Source organism: Schistocerca gregaria, chromosome 4 (assembly GCF_023897955.1).
Source record: "Schistocerca gregaria isolate iqSchGreg1 chromosome 4, iqSchGreg1.2, whole genome shotgun sequence".
Classification (NCBI taxonomy): Eukaryota; Metazoa; Arthropoda; class Insecta; order Orthoptera; family Acrididae; genus Schistocerca; species Schistocerca gregaria.
The window spans coordinates 654,805,363-654,824,768 of NC_064923.1; the positions used below are offsets into that span (position 1 = coordinate 654,805,363).

A 19,406-nucleotide genomic window follows, 5' to 3' on the forward strand; every position below is an offset into this window, starting at 1 on the left:
GCTCATAATTAAAATTTAAAAGGTAGATCTTGAAGACGTGGCCTGCCCATAATTAGTTTTGAGAGACAGGGAATTTAACCACTCGAAATTTTTGGCCCTGCTGTTTACGAGCGACAGTGGTAAGTAAACAAGTATCAGTAACCGATTTTTATAATTTATTACACCCAGATTCCGTAGTTTTTATTGATGTCATTATTCTAATAGTCTCCCCGCTTTTCAATGCAATTGGCCCATCGTTGCACAAGCTTTCCGAAGCCCCCTGTAAAAAAGTTTTCGGATGCGCAACAAGCCACGTATACATCGCTTTCTTCACATGTTGATCGAAGCTTAATCTACGGCCCTTAAAGCATCTTTAAGTGTACCGCAGAGAGGCTAAATCGATGGGACGGTATCTTGACTGAATACAAGATGATCCAACACGTCGCAACTCAGCGTCTGAAGAGTTTGAACGGTGTGGACAGCGGTATGCGGACGCGCATTATCATGTAACAAAAGGACGCCTTCCTCCAACGAATTTCTGCGTTTATTGCGAATCGAAGGTTTCAGCTTGTTTAACAGCATCTCACTATAACTTTCAATGTTGACTAATGTCCGCCCCCGGTAGCTGCGTGGTTAGCGCGACGAACTGTTAATCCTAAGGGCTCGGGTTCGATTCCCGGCTGGGTCGGAGATTTTCTCCGCTCAGGGATTGTGTCTTCTGTTGTCCTAATCATCATTATCTCATCCCCATCGACAAGCAAGTTGCCGAAGTGGCGTCAAATCGAAAGACTTGCACCTGGCGAATTGTCTACCCGATGGGAGGCCCTAGTCACACGACAGTTACTTATTTATACTGTTGACTAACGACCCCTTTTCCAGTTAATGTTCCAGGAGCGGCCCTTTTCAGGTCCAAAAACTGCGAGCATCACTTTTCCTGCAGAAGGTTGACTCCTGAATTTACTTTTGGCTTGAGATTCTGGCTGTTCCCCTTTCATGCTCTTGCGCTTGCTTTCTGGTTCGATCCGATGAATCCATGTGATGACTCTTTGCAGAAACGTTTCACCTTGGTTAGCATGATATTCCAGGAAGCGCCGACAGATTTTCACCGTTACGCTTGTGCTCTTCATCGAGTTGTTTTGGAACCCATATCGCGCAGGCTTTGTGAAAGTCTGATATTCTTCGTATTGTTTGCCACATCATCAGCAGTGTCTCGTCTGTTGTTTAGAATTAAGTCACGGACTTACGCAGTGTTGTCGTCAGTTGTGGCTGTAGTTTTCCTCTTCTTTCACTCTCGTTCGACTACTTTGGAACCCTTCAATCAACTGGTAAACAATTTGCTGTGACATTACATTGTACCCGTATTCTGCTGAAAGACATCTATGAATTACCGCTTCTGGTACAACTCCAATCCACTAAAAACGAATTCTTCTATGGTATAAACAGGGAATAGCACGGCCATCCTGACATCGCAAAAGCACAAAGCGGACTGATGTGATAACGTTGCAACCTACCACAGGCGAAGACAAACTAACTCCGCCAGAACAGGCCATGAAGGCCCAACGGTAACTACCGGCCGCCGTATCATCCTCAGCCCACAGGCGTCACTGGATGCGGATATGGAGGGGCACGTGGTCAGCAGGCCGCGCTCCCGGCCGGATGTCAGTTTACGAGACCGGTGTCGCTACTTTCGCCATCAAATAACTCATCAGTTTGCCTCATAAGGGCTGAGTGCACTCCGCTTGTCAACAGCGCTTGGCAGACCGGATGGTCACCCATCGAAGTGCAGCCCAGCCCGACAGCGCTTAACTTCGCTGATCTGACGGGAACCGGTGTTACCACAGGCGAAGACAACGGTGGCGTCTTGAGGCTGGTGAGCACACAAAACCGTAGAGCCAACCAGAGCAATACAATTAGCGTAAAACTGCAGATACATATCTACTTACCCTCGTAGAAACAAAAGCGGGAAACGAGAATGAAACTGATCGGACAAAATCTAAAAACAATGCGATTTTTTTCTGTTGACCTAGTCTCCTAGTCGTCGATACTTTTCTTTTGATAATCTAGTGTAAACTGCCGTCAAATTTTGAACTGCTGAATTTCAACTATCTCTGTGACTTATTGGCTTTGATGGGCTGGAGGATGAAAAATTTTCTATTACCTCGGAAACTCAACTGCGCAGCGTAAGATAGCTCAGCAGAACTGTAACTTAGACCAAGATCATTGGTTGTCCTCCTTTTGAAGTGCCGAAAAATACATCAAATTGTTTCTGAGGTCGATGTGATAATTTATTTCCCGTTTTCGCACAATACGACAAGGGATCTTACTCTTCAACTATTACTATTCACTATAAGGTAATGGCCACACTTTTCAATCGAGACCATTTTCAGGTTTATGGTTTACTTGCCACCTAACTTGCCAGCAAGACGATATAATCTCTCTTGTCGGAAAGTCGATCGACATAAGAGGCAAAAAAGTATTCACCTTAGAAGACCTTGAGCTAATACGTCCAACACTGACTCTAGCCATGTTAACGGCCTCGGTTCTGCGAGGAAGAGAGTCCACATGTTTCCCCAGGCATCACATATGCAGCTAAAGTCACTCATGGATGGTTAGATCCCATATAGCTACCAATTAGCAGAGACGTTGATGGCTACGTTTTAGATGCTGCTCCAAACAACGGCGCTAATTTTGTATGAGATTAAGATCGGACGACTTATTTCGCCTGTCAGAAGGGAAGCCAGAAAGGTGGAAGGAGTATATAGAGGGTTTATACAAGGGCGATGTACTTGAGGACAATATTATGGAAATGGAAGAGGATGTAGATGAAGACGAAATGGGAGATAAGATACTGCGTGAAGAGTTTGACAGAGCACTGAAAGACCTGAGTCGAAACAAGGCCCCGGGAGTAGACAACATTCCATTAGAACTACTGACGGCCTTGGGAGAGCCAGTCCTGACAAAACTCTACCAGCTGGTGAGCAAGGTGTATGAGACAGGCGAAATACCCTCAGATTTCAAGAAGAATATAATAATTCCAATCCCAAAGAAAGTAGGTGCTGACAGATGTGAAATTACCGAACTATCAGTTTAATAAGTCACAGCTGCAAAATACTAACGCAAATTCTTTACAGACGAATGGAAAAACTGGTAGAAGCCGACCTCGGGGAAGATCAGTTTGGATTCCGTAGAAATGTTGGAACACGTGAGGCAATACTGACCTTACGACTTATCTTAGAAGCAAGATTAAGGAAAGACAAACCTACGTTTCTAGCATTTGTAGACTTGGAAAAAGCTTTTGACAATGCTGACTGGAATACTATCTTTCAAATTCTGAAGGTGGCAGGGGTAAAATACAGGGAGCGAAAGGCTATTTACAATTTGTACAGAAACCAGATGGCAGTTATAAGAGTAGAGAGGCATGAAAGGGAAGCAGTGGTTGGGAAAGGAGTGAGACAGGGTTGTAGCCTCTCCCCGATGTTATTCAATCTGTATATTGAGCAAGCAGTAAAGGAAACAAAAGAAAAATGCAGAGTAGGTATCAAAATTCATGGAGAAGAAGTAAAAACTCTGAGGTTCGCCGATGACATTGTAATTCTGTCAGAGACAGCAAAGGACCTGGAAGAGCAGTTGAACAGAATGGAGAGTGTCTTGAAAGGAGGATAGAAGATGAACATCAACAAAAGCAAAACGAGGATAATGGAATGTAGTCAAATTAAATCGGGTGATGCTGAGGGAATTAGATTAGGAAATGAGACACTTAAAGCAGCAAAGGAGTTTTGCTATTTGGAGAGCAAAATAACTGGTGATGGTCGAAGTAGAGAGGATATAAAATGTAGACTGGCAATGGCAAGGAAAGTGTTTCTGAAGAAGAGAAATTTGTTAACATCGAATATAGATTTAAGTGTCAGGAAGTGGTTTCTGAAAGTATTTGTATGGAGTGTAGCCATGTATGGAAGTGAAACGTGGACTATAACTAGTTTGGACAAGAAGAGAATAGAAGCTTTCGAAATGTGGTGCTACAGAAGAATGCTGAAGATAAGGTGGATAGATCACGTAACTAATGAGGAGGTATTGAATAGGATTGGGGAGGAGAGAAGTTTGTGGCACAACTTGACTAGAAGAAGGGATCGATTGGTAGGACATGTCCTGAGGCATCAAGGGATCACAAATTTAGCATTGGAGGGCAGCGTGGAGGGTAAAAATCCTACAGGGGGACCAAGAGATGAATACACTAAGCAGATTCAGAAGGATGTAGGTTGCAGTAGGTACTGGGAGATGAAGAAGCTAGCACAGGACAGAGTAGCATGGAGAGCTACATCATACCAGTCTCAGGACTGAAGACAACAACAACAACGTCCGAGAAGGTACCTGAGTGTTCATCAACCCACGAATGTGTGCATGCAGCCCATGAACACTGCTGTTGTCATTTTAAAAGACAGGAGCGTCCACAACTTACTCATGAAGATGTACATAGAAGAAAGACGAACAGTTAGGTCACCGAGTATTTTGAAATAGCCATCCTCGGTCACGTCCACAGTAACCTTGAGTGAGTGGGCCGAAGCCCTGGAAGGAAAAATACCCTTAAAATATTGTAAATAGGCTGCTTAGGTTTTTATGTTGGTAACACCACGTAGCGCTCTGTATGAAAATCACTGACTGTGTTGTGTGCAGTCTGTGACTCGTTTGCATTGTTGGAATATTTGCTATTGTAGTGTTGGGCAGTTGGGTGTGAACAGCGCGTAGCGTTACGCAGTTGGAGCATCGAAGATTTTTGTGAGGTAAGTGATTCATGAAAGGTAAAGGTTATTGTTAGTCAGGGCCATTCTTTTGTAGGGACTACTGAAAGTCAGACTGCGTTGCGCTAAAAATATTGGGTGTCAGTTTAGTGATGATCAGAATAAGTAAAGAGAGTACTGTCAGAGTACGTTCAGTTCTGCTCAGCTGTTTGAAAATCAAATAACGTAAGAGATTTATCAGCACAGTAATCCATTAATTTTTCTAAGGGGATGTTTCAATATCAGAGAGCCAGGTACGGCCTGAGTACCCCCACTCCCCACCCCCCCACCCCCCAAACACACACTGCAGGTTAAACGCGTTAGTGGGCCATCACAGCAGTCGACGGCTCGCATCACTTAAAAAGTGTCAGGATTCCAACTCGTCGGACCGCACTACGCACCTGTCATCTACTGTCTGGTTTCTACCTTATTTGGCCCATTTAAGACGTGCAACGTTGTGTCCCACTGTGGACAATGGTCTTTTAGAAAGTACCTAACCTCAAATGTCCATTGCTTGCAGTTCTATTAGCAGTATTCGTGTGGGAACTGCTCGAAATGAACCTACAGCATTAATTCCTGTCGGGTTCGAAACTGAATGGCAAGACGTTAAACGCGAACAACAGTAAGTGGCCGAACGGCTTTAGGCGCTTCAGTCTGGAACCGCGAGACCGCTACGGCAACACATTCGATTCCTGCCTCGGGCATTGATGACCTCCGCTGTTAAGTCCCATAGTGCTCAGAGCCATTTGAACCATTTTGAACAACACTAAAGAATTTTGAATGCAGTTCTGCCTGTCACAGACAACTCTAATCATTTCAATACCGGTCGATGGTGTGTTCATTTACGAAGTTACATTGATACCCGACCATTTTTCCTGTGTGCCTCAACTTTTTTTTTCCAAGCAATGCAAATTTCGACTTATTACATGACATACGGTGTGTCATAACCCGGCTTTCTGCGTTAAGCGAAGTGGCTTGCCGTCGCCTATTGTGAACACACCTCCGCATGAAGACAGCGACGTACCTTTCCGTTCCGTTTCGACCGCTACGGCTGTCGCAGTCGGGCTGAAACTGGCGCTCACCTTGTCCGGGGCAGTCGGGCGCTGCGTGCGCATCGCCGGCGAGCAGGAGCGCGCCGTCGGCGGGCAGCAGCAGCTCTCCGGTGCGCGGCAGCAGCAGCTCGGCCACTGCGGTGTCGCCCTCGGGCAGGCGCACGGCCGCCGACAGCCAGCCGGGCAGCACGGCGCGGTCCCGCGAGCACGGCACGCGCCCGCCCTCCCAGTTGGCCGCGTTCGCCCAGTCCGTGTTGCGCAGCCACGTCTTCGTCGCCGACACCGGCACCGCCACCACCATCACCACCACCACCACCAAGCCTGTGGACAGACAGTCCAAAATGTGGACGGGATACACTATTAACCCATTACTGGCCATTGTCCCTTTTTTGGGACGCGTATATTTCACTTATTTCTACATACTCAATGGAGCTTTTAGCCTTTATTGTTGCACATGTAGGTTCAACTAACTGCTATAATGCCTGTAAATGTAAAATAAATAACTTTTTTCTAAGTACTTCACGTCAGGAAAATTATAAACTTGCCGATTTTTTGTTCTCGCACGTGGCAGTACTGTATGTCTGCTGGTAGTTCCTAGACGACAATGAGCTGTGATTTAGTTGTCTGGGCGTGTTTGTTATGAACATAGGGATACCCATGTAAGATTAAGTATACTTACAGATTGTTTCAAGCAAGTGCAATGTCGATATATTTTATGCGTCCCAATAATGGGACAATGGCATGTTACACTATCATTTATTGTTGATGTGCCCTATTCTTGTATAAACGTATTATATAGAGAAGAATTGCATTTTACGTTCTTTATATCTGCTTTTTTCATGTTCTATTCGAATTTTAAGATTCCAACAGGATAAAAACATGCTGTGTGGACTTACACTTGAAGAAATTTTAGCAGAACTAGCGAACCATCAAGAGAGTGACAATGCAGATGATGACGTAGAATTGGCGATTATTCCACATGATGCAAATGCAATAATAGATGAAGAAGACATTGACGAATATGTATTGAACAATGAGTCTGTTGTACAAGATGTAGCCGGTACTTTAGAGAGAAGCTCTCACTTTTGGATGTCCGACAGAAAATAGTGATATTTTACCTATCAAAGAAAACAGGATCAGTACCAAAATGCAGAGGACCACAAGGAAGCAAACTGATGGGAGGACGGGTGACCACACATGTACGACTGGATCCAGGAAATTATTTCATTGTGCCAAGTAAAACACAGACGAGGGTAAAACACAGAAGAGATGTGCTTACTGCAAGAAAAAAACAAAATTGTGATAGGTGCAATGTTGGTGAACACGACAAGTGTTTTGCTTCATTTCATACTGAATACACATTCAATAACATTAAAATATTCTTTATTTATTGTTTGTGTTGTTTCTAACAATATTATGCATGGAGAATAAGGTTGTGAATTTGGATAGTGCATTTGGCCAATGTCCCAAAAATGGGACGGTCTGTAGTTTTTGTTCTAATAAACTGAAAATTTTCAAAACAACTTTTTATTCAATTAATCACTGAATGCAACGTATTTATGTATAAAAGTTTGCAAAAAATTATACGATAGAGTTTTGGCCAGTAATGGATTAATCAGGAGTAAAATGTTACGACATCTGTACTTCACTTTACTACAGTACATCACATCTGCGTAATACACTAGTACAGGACTGCAGTCAAGAACGCACAACATACTCGGAACTACAAACTGTTCACAGCATTCGTGTCGTATGCGTCTTCGTCACTGGCAACAAACATTTTAGCTTACCTTTATCCATTGTTTTTCAGTGTTTCATCTGCGACTGCACATTGATGAATCCCACTGCCCCCAAACTCCGAGCACAGCCAAAGATCCATAAACAGAACTCTCCAATTAGACCAATTGTTAACTCAAGAACACACCTGCATATAAACTTTCACAGTTGGCAAATAATATACTCAGAGAATTTTACACTTTTGAAACCACATACACAATAAAAAATGCACACGAGTTAACAACACTCATCAAAGATGTAACAATCCCCAGAGAAGCTAGACTTGCCTCATTTGACATTATCAACTGTTGTGTACATAGTTCTGCGTAATCAGCGCGTACACAACTTTCCCACTAGAGCGCGCCCCGCTAAGCACAACAGCGTGGGCGCAGTGCTTGTCCATCTCCGCACTAAGAGATGGCGCTGCCTTAGAGACGGACCAAATTCTGTTTCCGTCGATCTGCTTATTAATATGTAACACAGCCAATGAGATTGCTGCTAACGTAGAACCTTTTCTCCTCACGGATCACACTCATGCAGTGATACATGAAACCGTGAGGTATTATAACGAGTGTACAGACCTCCGATTAGTCAGTCTGCATTAGTCTGTATGAGTCTGCATTTGTCTGCACCAGTCTGTACCAGTCTAAATTTGTCTGTATCAGTCTATACGCAATTTTCAGTCTGTACCTAATAAGATTACCATATTCCTGTACATAGCCATGAAGATAAATGTATAGACACTTTGTCAAGTATCAGAGATATGTGAGAATAAGATCAACGTACCAAGCCCAAAGGAACTTCAGATTCTCAGTTGTAAATAGCATCCAGAATCAAGTTACGTAAGGTTAATGCTTGTTACTATTTTAATAAATGTGTGTGAAAATTAATCAAGTTCTGTTTAAAGTTGGTCACCATGAATCTCCTACTCTAAGTGGTCAAGTGACATTTCTATCGTCTGACCTAACGGCAGAAGATAAACATGCCACGATAAGACCACGAGACACATTGCTGACACTCGTCTACTTCATTAGAGCGACGAGTCAATCTGATGGTGTGTGTGACCGAAGGTCTTGCAGTATGCACACCACATCAATCTGTTCACAAATATACCTGTTAAAGAGACAATTGAAATTATTAGAAAGAACCTCATCACACACAAAAAACTAACCATGCCAGAGATTGCAGAGTTGGTAGATCTACTTGAACTAGTACTGTCCCACAACTACTTTTCATTTAATAATAAAATCTATCAACAGAAAGAAGGCTTAGCTGTGGGTAACTGCACGTCAAGTTTCCTAGCTGACATTTTCATCAACCACTTAAGGAATAAGTTCTTAAAAGAAGAAAATAAACTTGTTCAAAAAATTGTGCATTACAAGAGATATGTAAATGACACACTACTCTTGTCTGATGGCACTAAAGATGAACTTGAAGAACTCCTCACATCATTCATCTCACTCCACAATAAAATAAAGTTCACAATAGAACATGGAACAAATCAATCCATAAATTTCTTAGAGCTCGCAATTGTGAACCTAATCCATAAATTTCTTAGACCTCGCAATTGTTAACCGACACTGACATCACAATACATGAATCTTCATACCACCCGAACACACATAAGTATGCTGCATTTAGATCAATGTTGAACAGGGCACAAACATTACCTTTAAAACCCAAAGCACTAACACAAAATTGATACTGTCAAAACAATTGCAGTAAATAATGGTTACTCTGTAAAATCAATTGATAAACTATCTAGAAAAATTCAGACCAACATCACTCACCAAAACACTGAAAAGAAAACTACTGACACAAAACAAATCTTCACAAGCATTCCATACTTAGGCGCAGTATCACAAAAAATAGCTAACTTATTCAAAAAACCAATATTAAAATATCTTTCTCCACAATCAGCAAACTTGGATACCACTTACCTCACACAGTGAACAAAAACAAACCAATAACTCAACACAGTGGAATATATAAATTACAATGTAACAGTTGCCCTGCATTTTACATGGGAAAAACTTGGAGGAACCTTCCACACACGGTATAAAGAACACACTGACGTCTTTCGACTAAACCATTTTGAAAAATCTACAATAGCTAACCACATGTATATTAATAAACACAGACTTGACGACATCCACAATAGCCTAACTGTACTTCACACAGAACCCAACAGTAAAAAACTTAATCTACTAGAACAGTAAGAAATAATGCTACACAAAGAAAAAAAATCCCGAAAACTTGTTGAATGAACAAACAGAGTTTAGCAGCCACAATTTTTTCTACACATTTAAAAGTTGATTTTTTCCTGAGGAATCAAATCTATAATAGTACAAACAGCTGACAACCTACAACATGGTGCTAAATAATTATTTTAATAATACCTGTGTACTACTAATACTATACCATATTATCTTCTGTGAAACAAGAAAATTGATTATATTTAGAAGTAGAACATCTGTATGAACGAGAATCTTTGACATGTTTACGTTCTGCTACTACAATGTGCGAAAAAATGTGTGACTATGTGTATATCCCAGTATGTACGGCAAAATTAAAGATGTGTATTGTGTATACTAACTGCACAACAGAAGTTGATATCATACAATGTTAAACTGTAAGTTAGCTTTATATTATTAACGCTGTTAAACTTATATCTACAAAATACCATGTTGTAACACAAAAATGTAATATCAACAGGCAAACAACTAAAAAACCTGATGTAAACTTCTGAAAAGCACCTGAAGATGAGCCTCCAGGGCTCGAAATGCATAGTGTAGTAAATAAACGCAACTTGTGACTGAAGGCGGTTTCTTCTTCATTTTACGAAACATTTTAGATACCGACTTGTAGAACAGTGCTAGATATTTACTGCGAAGCCTTCCGCCAAGGCTTCTGAATTGTGTATTATGTTCCGATTCATTTAGTGCTCTCCAGAGCACCTCTGTGCTATACATACATCAGCCTTAGCACAACGACTCCAAGAGTGTTTTCACTCGCTAGCTGATGATGGAGCCAACGTGGTATTCATCTTGGTCACCAGTCACGTCCGAGTGTCGGGGAATGAAGCTTCTGATGCTGCTGCCGAGGCTGCAGTCCGACTGCTTAGGAATTCTGGCTTCAAACAGTCTACAAGACCATCGAGAACATCGAGTTTGCTACAACAGCTGGAGACAAGAAGAATCGTATTCCAGTTAAGTCTGTCGCTGCACAAGCTCTGCTGGATGGTCCTGCTGTGTTCGTCGGTTGTAGACTTAATTTTAGTTTAGATATAAACGATACGTTTGGTCATGGTAACGGATGGTTTACTTTTGCCATTGTTCGAGGAGGTACTGGAGTACCAAGTGTTCCTGGACTTGAAAGTTTTGTGGACAGAGACATTATTGCTTTTCGTACTTACCATATTTCTGAATTGGCTAATAAGGATTTTGGTAAATCTGCATATGTTTCTCCTTCTTCTTACCCTCCCACACATCACTACTGAATTTTTCTTAGTAATCTTACCCTCCCACACATCACTACTAAATTTTTCTTAGTATCTTCATTAGTTTCAAAAGCTTTCAGAGGGGTAAGATATACAAAAGAAAAACTTTTTACTTCATTTTCTCTTGTTGTTGGCTCTGACACTGAAATTTATTTTTGAGAGACCATGTTTTCGCTTCGTGAAATAGATTTTATAGCACTTCGGATTTAAACCTTATCACAACCATTTCACAATATCGTACTGGCTGCATAAAATATTCATTATTATATTGTTTGCAGCCAGCCAAGGTGGCCGAGCGGTTCTATGCGCTTCAGTCCGGAACCGCGCTGCTGCTACGGTCGCAGGTTCGAATCCTGCCTCGGGCATGGATGTGTGTGATGTCCTTAGGTTAGTTAGGTTTAAGTAGTTCTAAGTTCTACTGGACTGATGACCTCAGATGTTAAGTCCCATAGCGCTCAGAGTCATCTGAACCATTTTTTGTTATTTGCTGAACTTGCAATGTTACTTTTGTGCATGCTTAATAATAATGTAATGCGCATGAGTATTTGTGCCATTGATTGTCTGTGGCTGTGTATCTGTTACGTAAAATTAGTGTTGAAAAATCACTTTATAAATCATTGACCACACCTAAGTTTTACTCCATTCTACTTTTTCAGTTTCAATAATATACACTACGTGTGCTCGAATTTTTTTGTGGTAACACGACGTTGTGTACACGATTCACCCCAGGGCAATAGTCTTTACTAATAGTAGTGTTTAAATAGTAAAACGCGACGACCGCGTCACAAGTTCCGGAAATGCGAGGCGAGCCTGTTACCCTCCCACGGCTACAGCGTGAAGCAGCTGTGATGGAACTTTCTGAAGCAGCAAAGGTGTTGCACGGCGCCCCATTAACACTGACCGAACGGAGCTACCTGTGGCTAGTAGGTTGCGACAGGAAATTAAGAGGCGGCCTATTACATTTATACGGCACTAAAATATTAATAGTAAGAATATATGCATGTCTTATCATTGCTGTCCAAAACGAGGTAAATGGCGAAAACGCAGTATTCTGGTGGTTTATCATACCCTACTACCGGATGAGTCAAAGAAGACTTTACCAATTTGGGTTGGGTTGTTTGGGGGAAGAGACCAAACAGTGAGGACATCGGTCTCATCGGGTTTTTTTGGGGGAAAAGACCAAACTGCGAGGTCATCGGCGTCACCGGATTAGGGAAGGATGGGGAAGGAAGGACGTCGGCCGTGCCCTTTCAAAGGAACCATCCCAGCAGTTGCCTGGAGCGATTTAGGGAAATCACGGAAAACCTAAATTAGGATGGCCGGACGCGGGATTGAACCGTCGTCCTCCTGAATGCGAGTCCAATGTGTTAACCACTTGTAAGGTGTCAGGCAAATCCAACACCTTCCATGAAAACCCTGACATGATAGGCAAATCTGGCAGTATGTCACATAGCTCCGAATAAATCCTGACATTAAATTAACCAAAGTAATACGATCAACGAATGAGCAAATGGAATACCACAGACTAACACAAGAACGCCTAAATGCATGTCATACCATCCCACCGTGAAACAGACGCAGTTCCGAGGGAAGAAACGAGAACAGAAGCCGAGAGCAGAACAGTGTTAAGATAGAAGGCCGTACGATAAGGGACGGGCACCCACATCGCCAGCCAACCACCCATGTTAAAAGACAGAGCCCTCCAGAAGAACAGTATATATCTTACGATAACACTAAAAGGGCCACACCAGCTGCAAGTTTTAGCGTGAGACTTTTTCGCGTCTCTGTTACGTTGCAAACGTTAAAAACACTGCCCCGCCACGAAAAGTAACCGCCAGGAACACCCCCAGCCCATGTTAAAAGATAGAGCCCTCCAGAAGAACAGTATAGATTTTACGATAACCCTAAAAGGGCCACACCAGCTGCAAGTTTTAGCGTGAAACTTTTTTGCGTCTCTGTCACGATGCAAACGTTAAAAACATTGCCCCACCATGAAAAGTATAACGTTTCTCATTGGATAGACAGAATTTTTGTAGGTGGAGCTTAAGGTTAACATTGAGACCCTGATTGGTCAGATACAGCCAGATAGTTTTTTTTAAACCAACTTCGGTAAATTGTAGTAAGGAGAAGTTAGGGGAGAGTTGCTTCCGAGACGGCGAAGTGCGTGGAGCTGTGCCGCCCGCCGCCCCCTGACGAACACCGACAAGGTAATGAACGCACGCGATGCCGCGTTTTTGAGCGCAGAACTGCAGATGTCTCATCTGTTACATCCCCTTTTTACGTAATACTGGTGTCGATCGTCAATTAAATCTCATGGTATACACGTTTGCTACGTAAGTTAAAATCTGAAACGCGATGATTTTTCTGTTATATAATTATTGAGAAGCCACATCAGCCACTGTAATTTACGACAAGTTAGATAAGTAATTAAAGATAAGTGAGTGTCACTGTAGGCCATTTTGATAGTTTTCTCTTTTGTGAAACTTAATTTAAACCTAGATTATAGATGTGATATGGCATAGGTCATCCTTCGATCCATTGTAGAACTTAGAAACCCACTCAGGGAATATTCGTTCAGATTTTTGTTGAATGCAGTTGGTTTTTATCATCCTGTATTAAAATATTTTTTTATCAATAGTGCAAATTTATAAACAATGTTTTGTGAGTAGAATAAAATGTTCAGTGGTAAACTTAACTGCTTTTTCGACGTTATTTTACCAGATAACTAAAAATAGGAAAGCCTTGAACCCCTTCCACTAAATTTAATTAGTATCGAGATTCTTTTACAGGGAGTGCAGTGGAACTGATGCTGAAATCATTAAGTATTTGGTTATATCATCGTTAGTCTCACTGAACTCTTCTGAACTCTACATGTCATGTGTGGTCTGGTGTCTCCTTACCAGCAACAGGTCCCAGGTTCAAACTAGTCAATTCCCTAAAAAACACGCTCAGAGCGTCGCTGCGCGAAAGTGGTAGGGAGACACGACTTAGAACAAACAGACACCACACAGAATGTTAGACACTGCACCACCTCACTCAGCACCATTTTGGAGTGGTACAAAAATGTATTCAGATAACTTCATTTTGTAGCAAACAGCCTCAAGTTTGATTCACATAAAGCATCAGCACCCCATTCCCCCACCAGGAGCGCCAGCGTAGCGCACAGTAAAAATGGCCACTTTCACTGGTGCAGAGCGTGCTCGCTTTGTGTTTTGGTTTCAGCAATGAAGCAACATTCCCTATCAGTGGCATGGTGAACACCCGCAATTGCAGAAATTGAAGCGGCTAAAATGCACGTGCAGTCTCACATCCGGTTCGTGACGGCTCCAAAATCAATGTGTTTTCTGCCCTTGGCAAATTGAAAGTGTACGGCCCTTTCCTCTTCATGGAGGAAACTGTCACTGGTATTGTGTATCTAGATATGTTTCAAAATGACCGAGATGGGATGGTTTACTACGACCAAGACAGTGTACCACCTGATTTGCCCATGGAAGTTCGGAGTTTCCTCGATAATCACTTCCCAGACCCGTGGATTCGCTGTGAAGAATCAATCGCACGGCCGCCTCGCTCCCCAGACTTGACACCACTGGATTTCCTTCTCTAGGGTTTTATTTAAGACCGTGTGAATGGTTTTTCCTTACCGAATAATTTATCCGACCTGAAAATCGAAGCTACGCTGACGCTGCACAAGTCACGGCCGATCTGCTCCGACAAGTGTGGGAAGAAATTGATTACCGGTGGGATGCTTTCTGCATCACAAATGGTAGTCACATCGAACCAGAATGAGACGATACTTTTATCTGAAACTCGAGGTTGTTTGCTACAAAAAGACAGATCTTCCGAGTCTGCAAGTTATCTCAATAAATTCCTATATCATTCCGAAGTTGTGAAAGTCCGTTTTGACTCACCCTGTATTAATCTAATAGGGTCCAGTGTGGAACGTATTATTTGTTTAATAGGTAATGCTCGGTAACAGTGTTATTTTCACAGTTCCATTAAATATCGTCCATAGTCCGACAAGGTGAATCTACACAACGAATAAACCTCATGCTGCTGGCCCTCGTTAATAGGAACGCTACGACTGCACTGTACGTGTTGCATTCAAGTTCTAAGGCCTCCGATTTTTTTCTAATTAACTACTCACCCGAAATCGATGAAACTGGCGTTACTTCTCGACGTATTCGCCCTGCAGACGTACACATTTTTCACAACGCTGACGCCATGATTCCATGGCAGGGCGAAGGCTTCTTTAGGAGTCTGTTTTGACCACTGGAAAATCGCTGAGGCAATAGCAGCACGGCTGGTGAATGTGCGGCCACGGAGAGTGTCTTTCATTGTTGGAAAAAGCCAAAAGTCACTAGGAGCCAGGTCAGGTGAGTAGGGAGCAGAGGAATCACTTCAAAGTTGTTATCACTAAGAAACTGTTGCATAATGTTAGCTCGATGTGCGGGTGCGTTGTCTTGGTGAAACAGCACACACGCAGCCCTTCCCGGACGTTTTTGTTGCAGTGCAGGAAGGAATTTGTTCTTCGAAACATTTTCGCGGGATGCACCTGTTACCGTTGGAACGCAATGGCTAAGGATTACGCCCTCGCTGTCCCAGAACATTGACACCATCATTTTTTCGGCACTGGTGGTTACCCGAAATTTTTTTGGTGGCGGTGGATCTGTGTGCTTCCATTGAGCTGACTGGCGCTTTGTTTCTGGATTGAAAAATGGCATCCACATCTCAACCATGCTGTCATTGTACGTCAACATTGCTTGGCAACATGCCACATGGGCAGCCATGTGGTCGTCCGTCAGCATTCGTGGCACCCACCTGGATGACACTTTTCGCATTTTCAGGTCGTGATGCACGATTGTGAGCACAGAACCCACAGAAATGCCAACTCTGGAGGCGATCTGTTCAACAGTCATTCGCCGATCCCCCAAAACAATTCTCTCCACTTTCTCGATCATGTCGTCAGACCGGCTTGTGCGAGCCCGAGGTTGTTTCAGTTTGTTGTCACACGATGTTCTGCCTTGATTAAACTGTCGCACCCACGAACGCACTTTCAACACATCCATAACTCCATCACCACACGTCTCCTTCAACTGTCGATGAATTTCAATTGGTTTCACACCACGCAAATTCAAAAAACGAATGATTGCGCGCTGCTCAAGTAAGGAAAACGTCGCCATTTTAAGTATTTAGAACAGTTCTCATTCTCGCCGGTGGCGGTAAAATTCCATCTGCCGTACGGTGCTGCCATCTCTGGGACGTATTGAAAATGAACGCGGCCTCATTTTAAAACAATGCGCATGTTTCTATCTCTTTCCAGTCCGGAGAAAAAAAAATCGGAGGCCTTAGAACTTGAATGCACCTCGTATATTGTCTTTTGGAGGAAATTAACCGATAGCAGCTTTGAAGTGAAAATAGTAGCTCTGGTTAGAAATCTGTGTACTTGATTGTACAGTATTTAAAGCGCTAAAAATAACAGACCATTGACTTAAAATTATATGCATTTTGGAACACTTGAAGACTTTGTTCGGCATAGTTCTACTTTATTAAACCACATATTACGTATTACAGATTTGCTCAAGAGTTTTACTTACATGTTCTGTTTCACTATGGTCTGACAGCTGTTCGTTTGACTTAAGGTTGGTGATATTCTAACTCAGTCAGTGTTGGTTTTACTTTCCTGTCTTAACTAGTTTTGAAATCAGAGATGGCGTGCCTTCATTTTGTGTTTGTCTAAAAGTTTTCAACATATTTACCTAAATGTTTCGCGTACGTTTTAATGTTTAACCATACCATACCGATGTGCAGATCCACTCCCACGAAGGTCGTAGCGGTAAGTTTCCGGTTTCCACCGCTGCACAGAACGTATATCAGCCTTCCCTTACTGGTTTTAATGTTGGGAGCAGTCCAATAGAATGCGTCGCTAAATTTGTTCTATCCAGAGAACTGAATGTATGAGTGTAACATACATTACGTTTTACTTTTTAATACAAGTCATAATAATTGGTATTCGAATCAGAGACAGAAGGCGCAAGCCACTGCCCGCAACGGCGGACAACTGTCAGTTCTTTTTTACACTAACACGAACGGTTATAAATATCTAGAAATCACTATCGTACATTTCTACTTCGTTACAAGGCTAAGAACACCGTAGTCACTTACTAGTAAGAAAAGGGGGCGAAAGTAGAGGTCGGTAGAAGGAAGTAGTAATACGGTGAATAGCCAAAGAAACTGATATAGGGGTGCGTGTTCAAATACAGAGAAGATACGTAAACAAGCAGAATACGACGCTACGGTTGCAACGCCTATACAAGGCAAGTGTCTGGCGCAGTTGTTAGATCGGTTACTGCTGCTACAATGGCAGGTTATCAAGATTTCAGTGAGTTTGAACGTGATGTTATAGTCGGCGCACGAGAGATGGGACACAGCATCACAGAAGCACCGATATAGTGGGTATTTTCCCATACGATCATTTCATGAGTGCACCATGAATATCAAGAATCCGCTGAAACATCAAATCCCCCACATCGCTGCGGCCGGATAAAGATCCTACAAGAACGGGACCAACGACGACTGAAGAGAATCGTTCAACGTGACAGAACTGCAACCCTTCCGCAGATTGCTGCAGAATTCAGTGCTGGGTCATCAACAAGTGTCAGCGTGTGAGACATTCAACGAAACACCATAGATATGGGCTTTCGGAGCCGATGGTCCTCTCGTGTACCCTCGATGACTGCACGACACAAAACTATACGCCTCGCCTGGGCCCCTCAACACCGACGCTGGATTGTGGATGACTGGAAACATGTTGCCTGGTGGGACGAGTCTCATTTCAAATTGTATCGAGCGGATGGACGTGTGCGGGTGTGGAGTCAACCTCATGAATCCACGGACCCTGCATGTCAGCAGGGGACTGTCCAAGCTGGTGGAGGCTCTGTAATGATGTGGGGCGTGTGCTGTTGGAGTGAAATGGCACCCCTGATACGTTTAGATACGACTCTGACAGGTGACACGTACGTAAGCATCCTGTCTGATCACCTGCATCCATTCATGTCCGTTGTGCATTCCAGTGGACTTTGGCAATTCCAGCAGGACAATGCGACACCCCACACGTCCAGAACAGCTGCAGAGTGGCTCCAGGAACAATCTCCTGAGCGTAAGCACTTCCGCTGCCTACCAAACTCCCCAGACATGAACATTATTGAACATATCTGGGATGCGTTGCAACGTGCTGTTCACAAGAGATCTCCACCCCCTCGTCGTCTTACGGATTGATGGGCAGCCCTGCAGGATTCATGGTGTCAATTCCCTCCAGCAGTACTTCAAACATTAGTTCAGTCCATGCCACATATATACGTCGAGAGTGGTTGTAGGGTTCATGAAGCTACATCATACCAATACTATCGATTTTCTGTCCTATTCTAATTGCGTATTGAGCGAGGGAAAAAAGACTGCCTACACTCCTCTTTACGTGCGGTAACCTCTTTCATCTTATTCTCATGATCTCCGATCGAGATACACGACGGTGGTAGCGTAATGCTGCACTGTCCTCTTTGAATATACTTTCCGTAAGTTCACACAACCGGATTTCGCGAGAACTATGTTGTTTTTCTACAAAATATTCCCATGTAAGTTCCCCGAAGATTTATGTTACACACTTGTATGGTCTACATCGACCTGTTAGGATCTAGCATCGTAGCTCAAAATTCGTTCGACGTCAGTCGTCTTTCCTTGTAACGACATAAATGTCCATGGCATAACGACAGGCCACATTTACAAAATGACAGACATCAAGGTTTCCTTTGGGCAGCGTGCAGTCGTCGAATACCTTGTCAAGGAGGATATTCTTCTCAGGCTTTATCGTGCGTGTAGAGATAGCGCGTTGGCGTACTGTACTGTTGGGAGACGGGTGACCACTTCCGCTATGGAAACACGAGCACTCAAGATAAGCTTTACGTAGATCGCCTTCGAACTGCCTTCTCGGTGCACAAGGGAAAGGTCGACGAGCTCATTAGGAAAGACATACGTGTTCCTATGAATGAAATTGCGACAAAACTTTTTTATAGTGGGAATGTTTTAAGTTTGTTGCCTGTAGAGCTGATCATCGATCTATTCCCTAATGGCAAAAAAACAATTAACAATGCATTGTTGTAGTTCCTCGATAAACGTTATGACATATGTAAAAGTAAAAGTGGTATGACATGATTGGCTGGATAATCCCGAGCTCAGCCACTTAATTGGAAAGGTTTTTCCTTTCCTTCACGAAGTGTAAAAATTGAGTTTTAAGGGTATCTGATACATGTAAGTGACTGTAATGGAAGTGTC

The 19,406-nt window shown here is 42.9% G+C and overlaps 1 protein-coding gene across 1 annotated transcript in view; it reads right to left on the reverse strand.

Annotated features, from left to right (window-relative positions):
* Nucleotides 1-19,406, reverse strand: part of LOC126267403 (protein amnionless) — a 122,890-nt gene that overhangs the window by 98,226 nt on the left and 5,258 nt on the right. Inside the window, exon 2 of the mRNA XM_049972631.1 lies at nt 5,837-6,127. Coding sequence (XP_049828588.1) covers nt 5,837-6,127 — 291 coding nt within the window. The remainder of the gene's footprint in view (nt 1-5,836; nt 6,128-19,406) is intronic.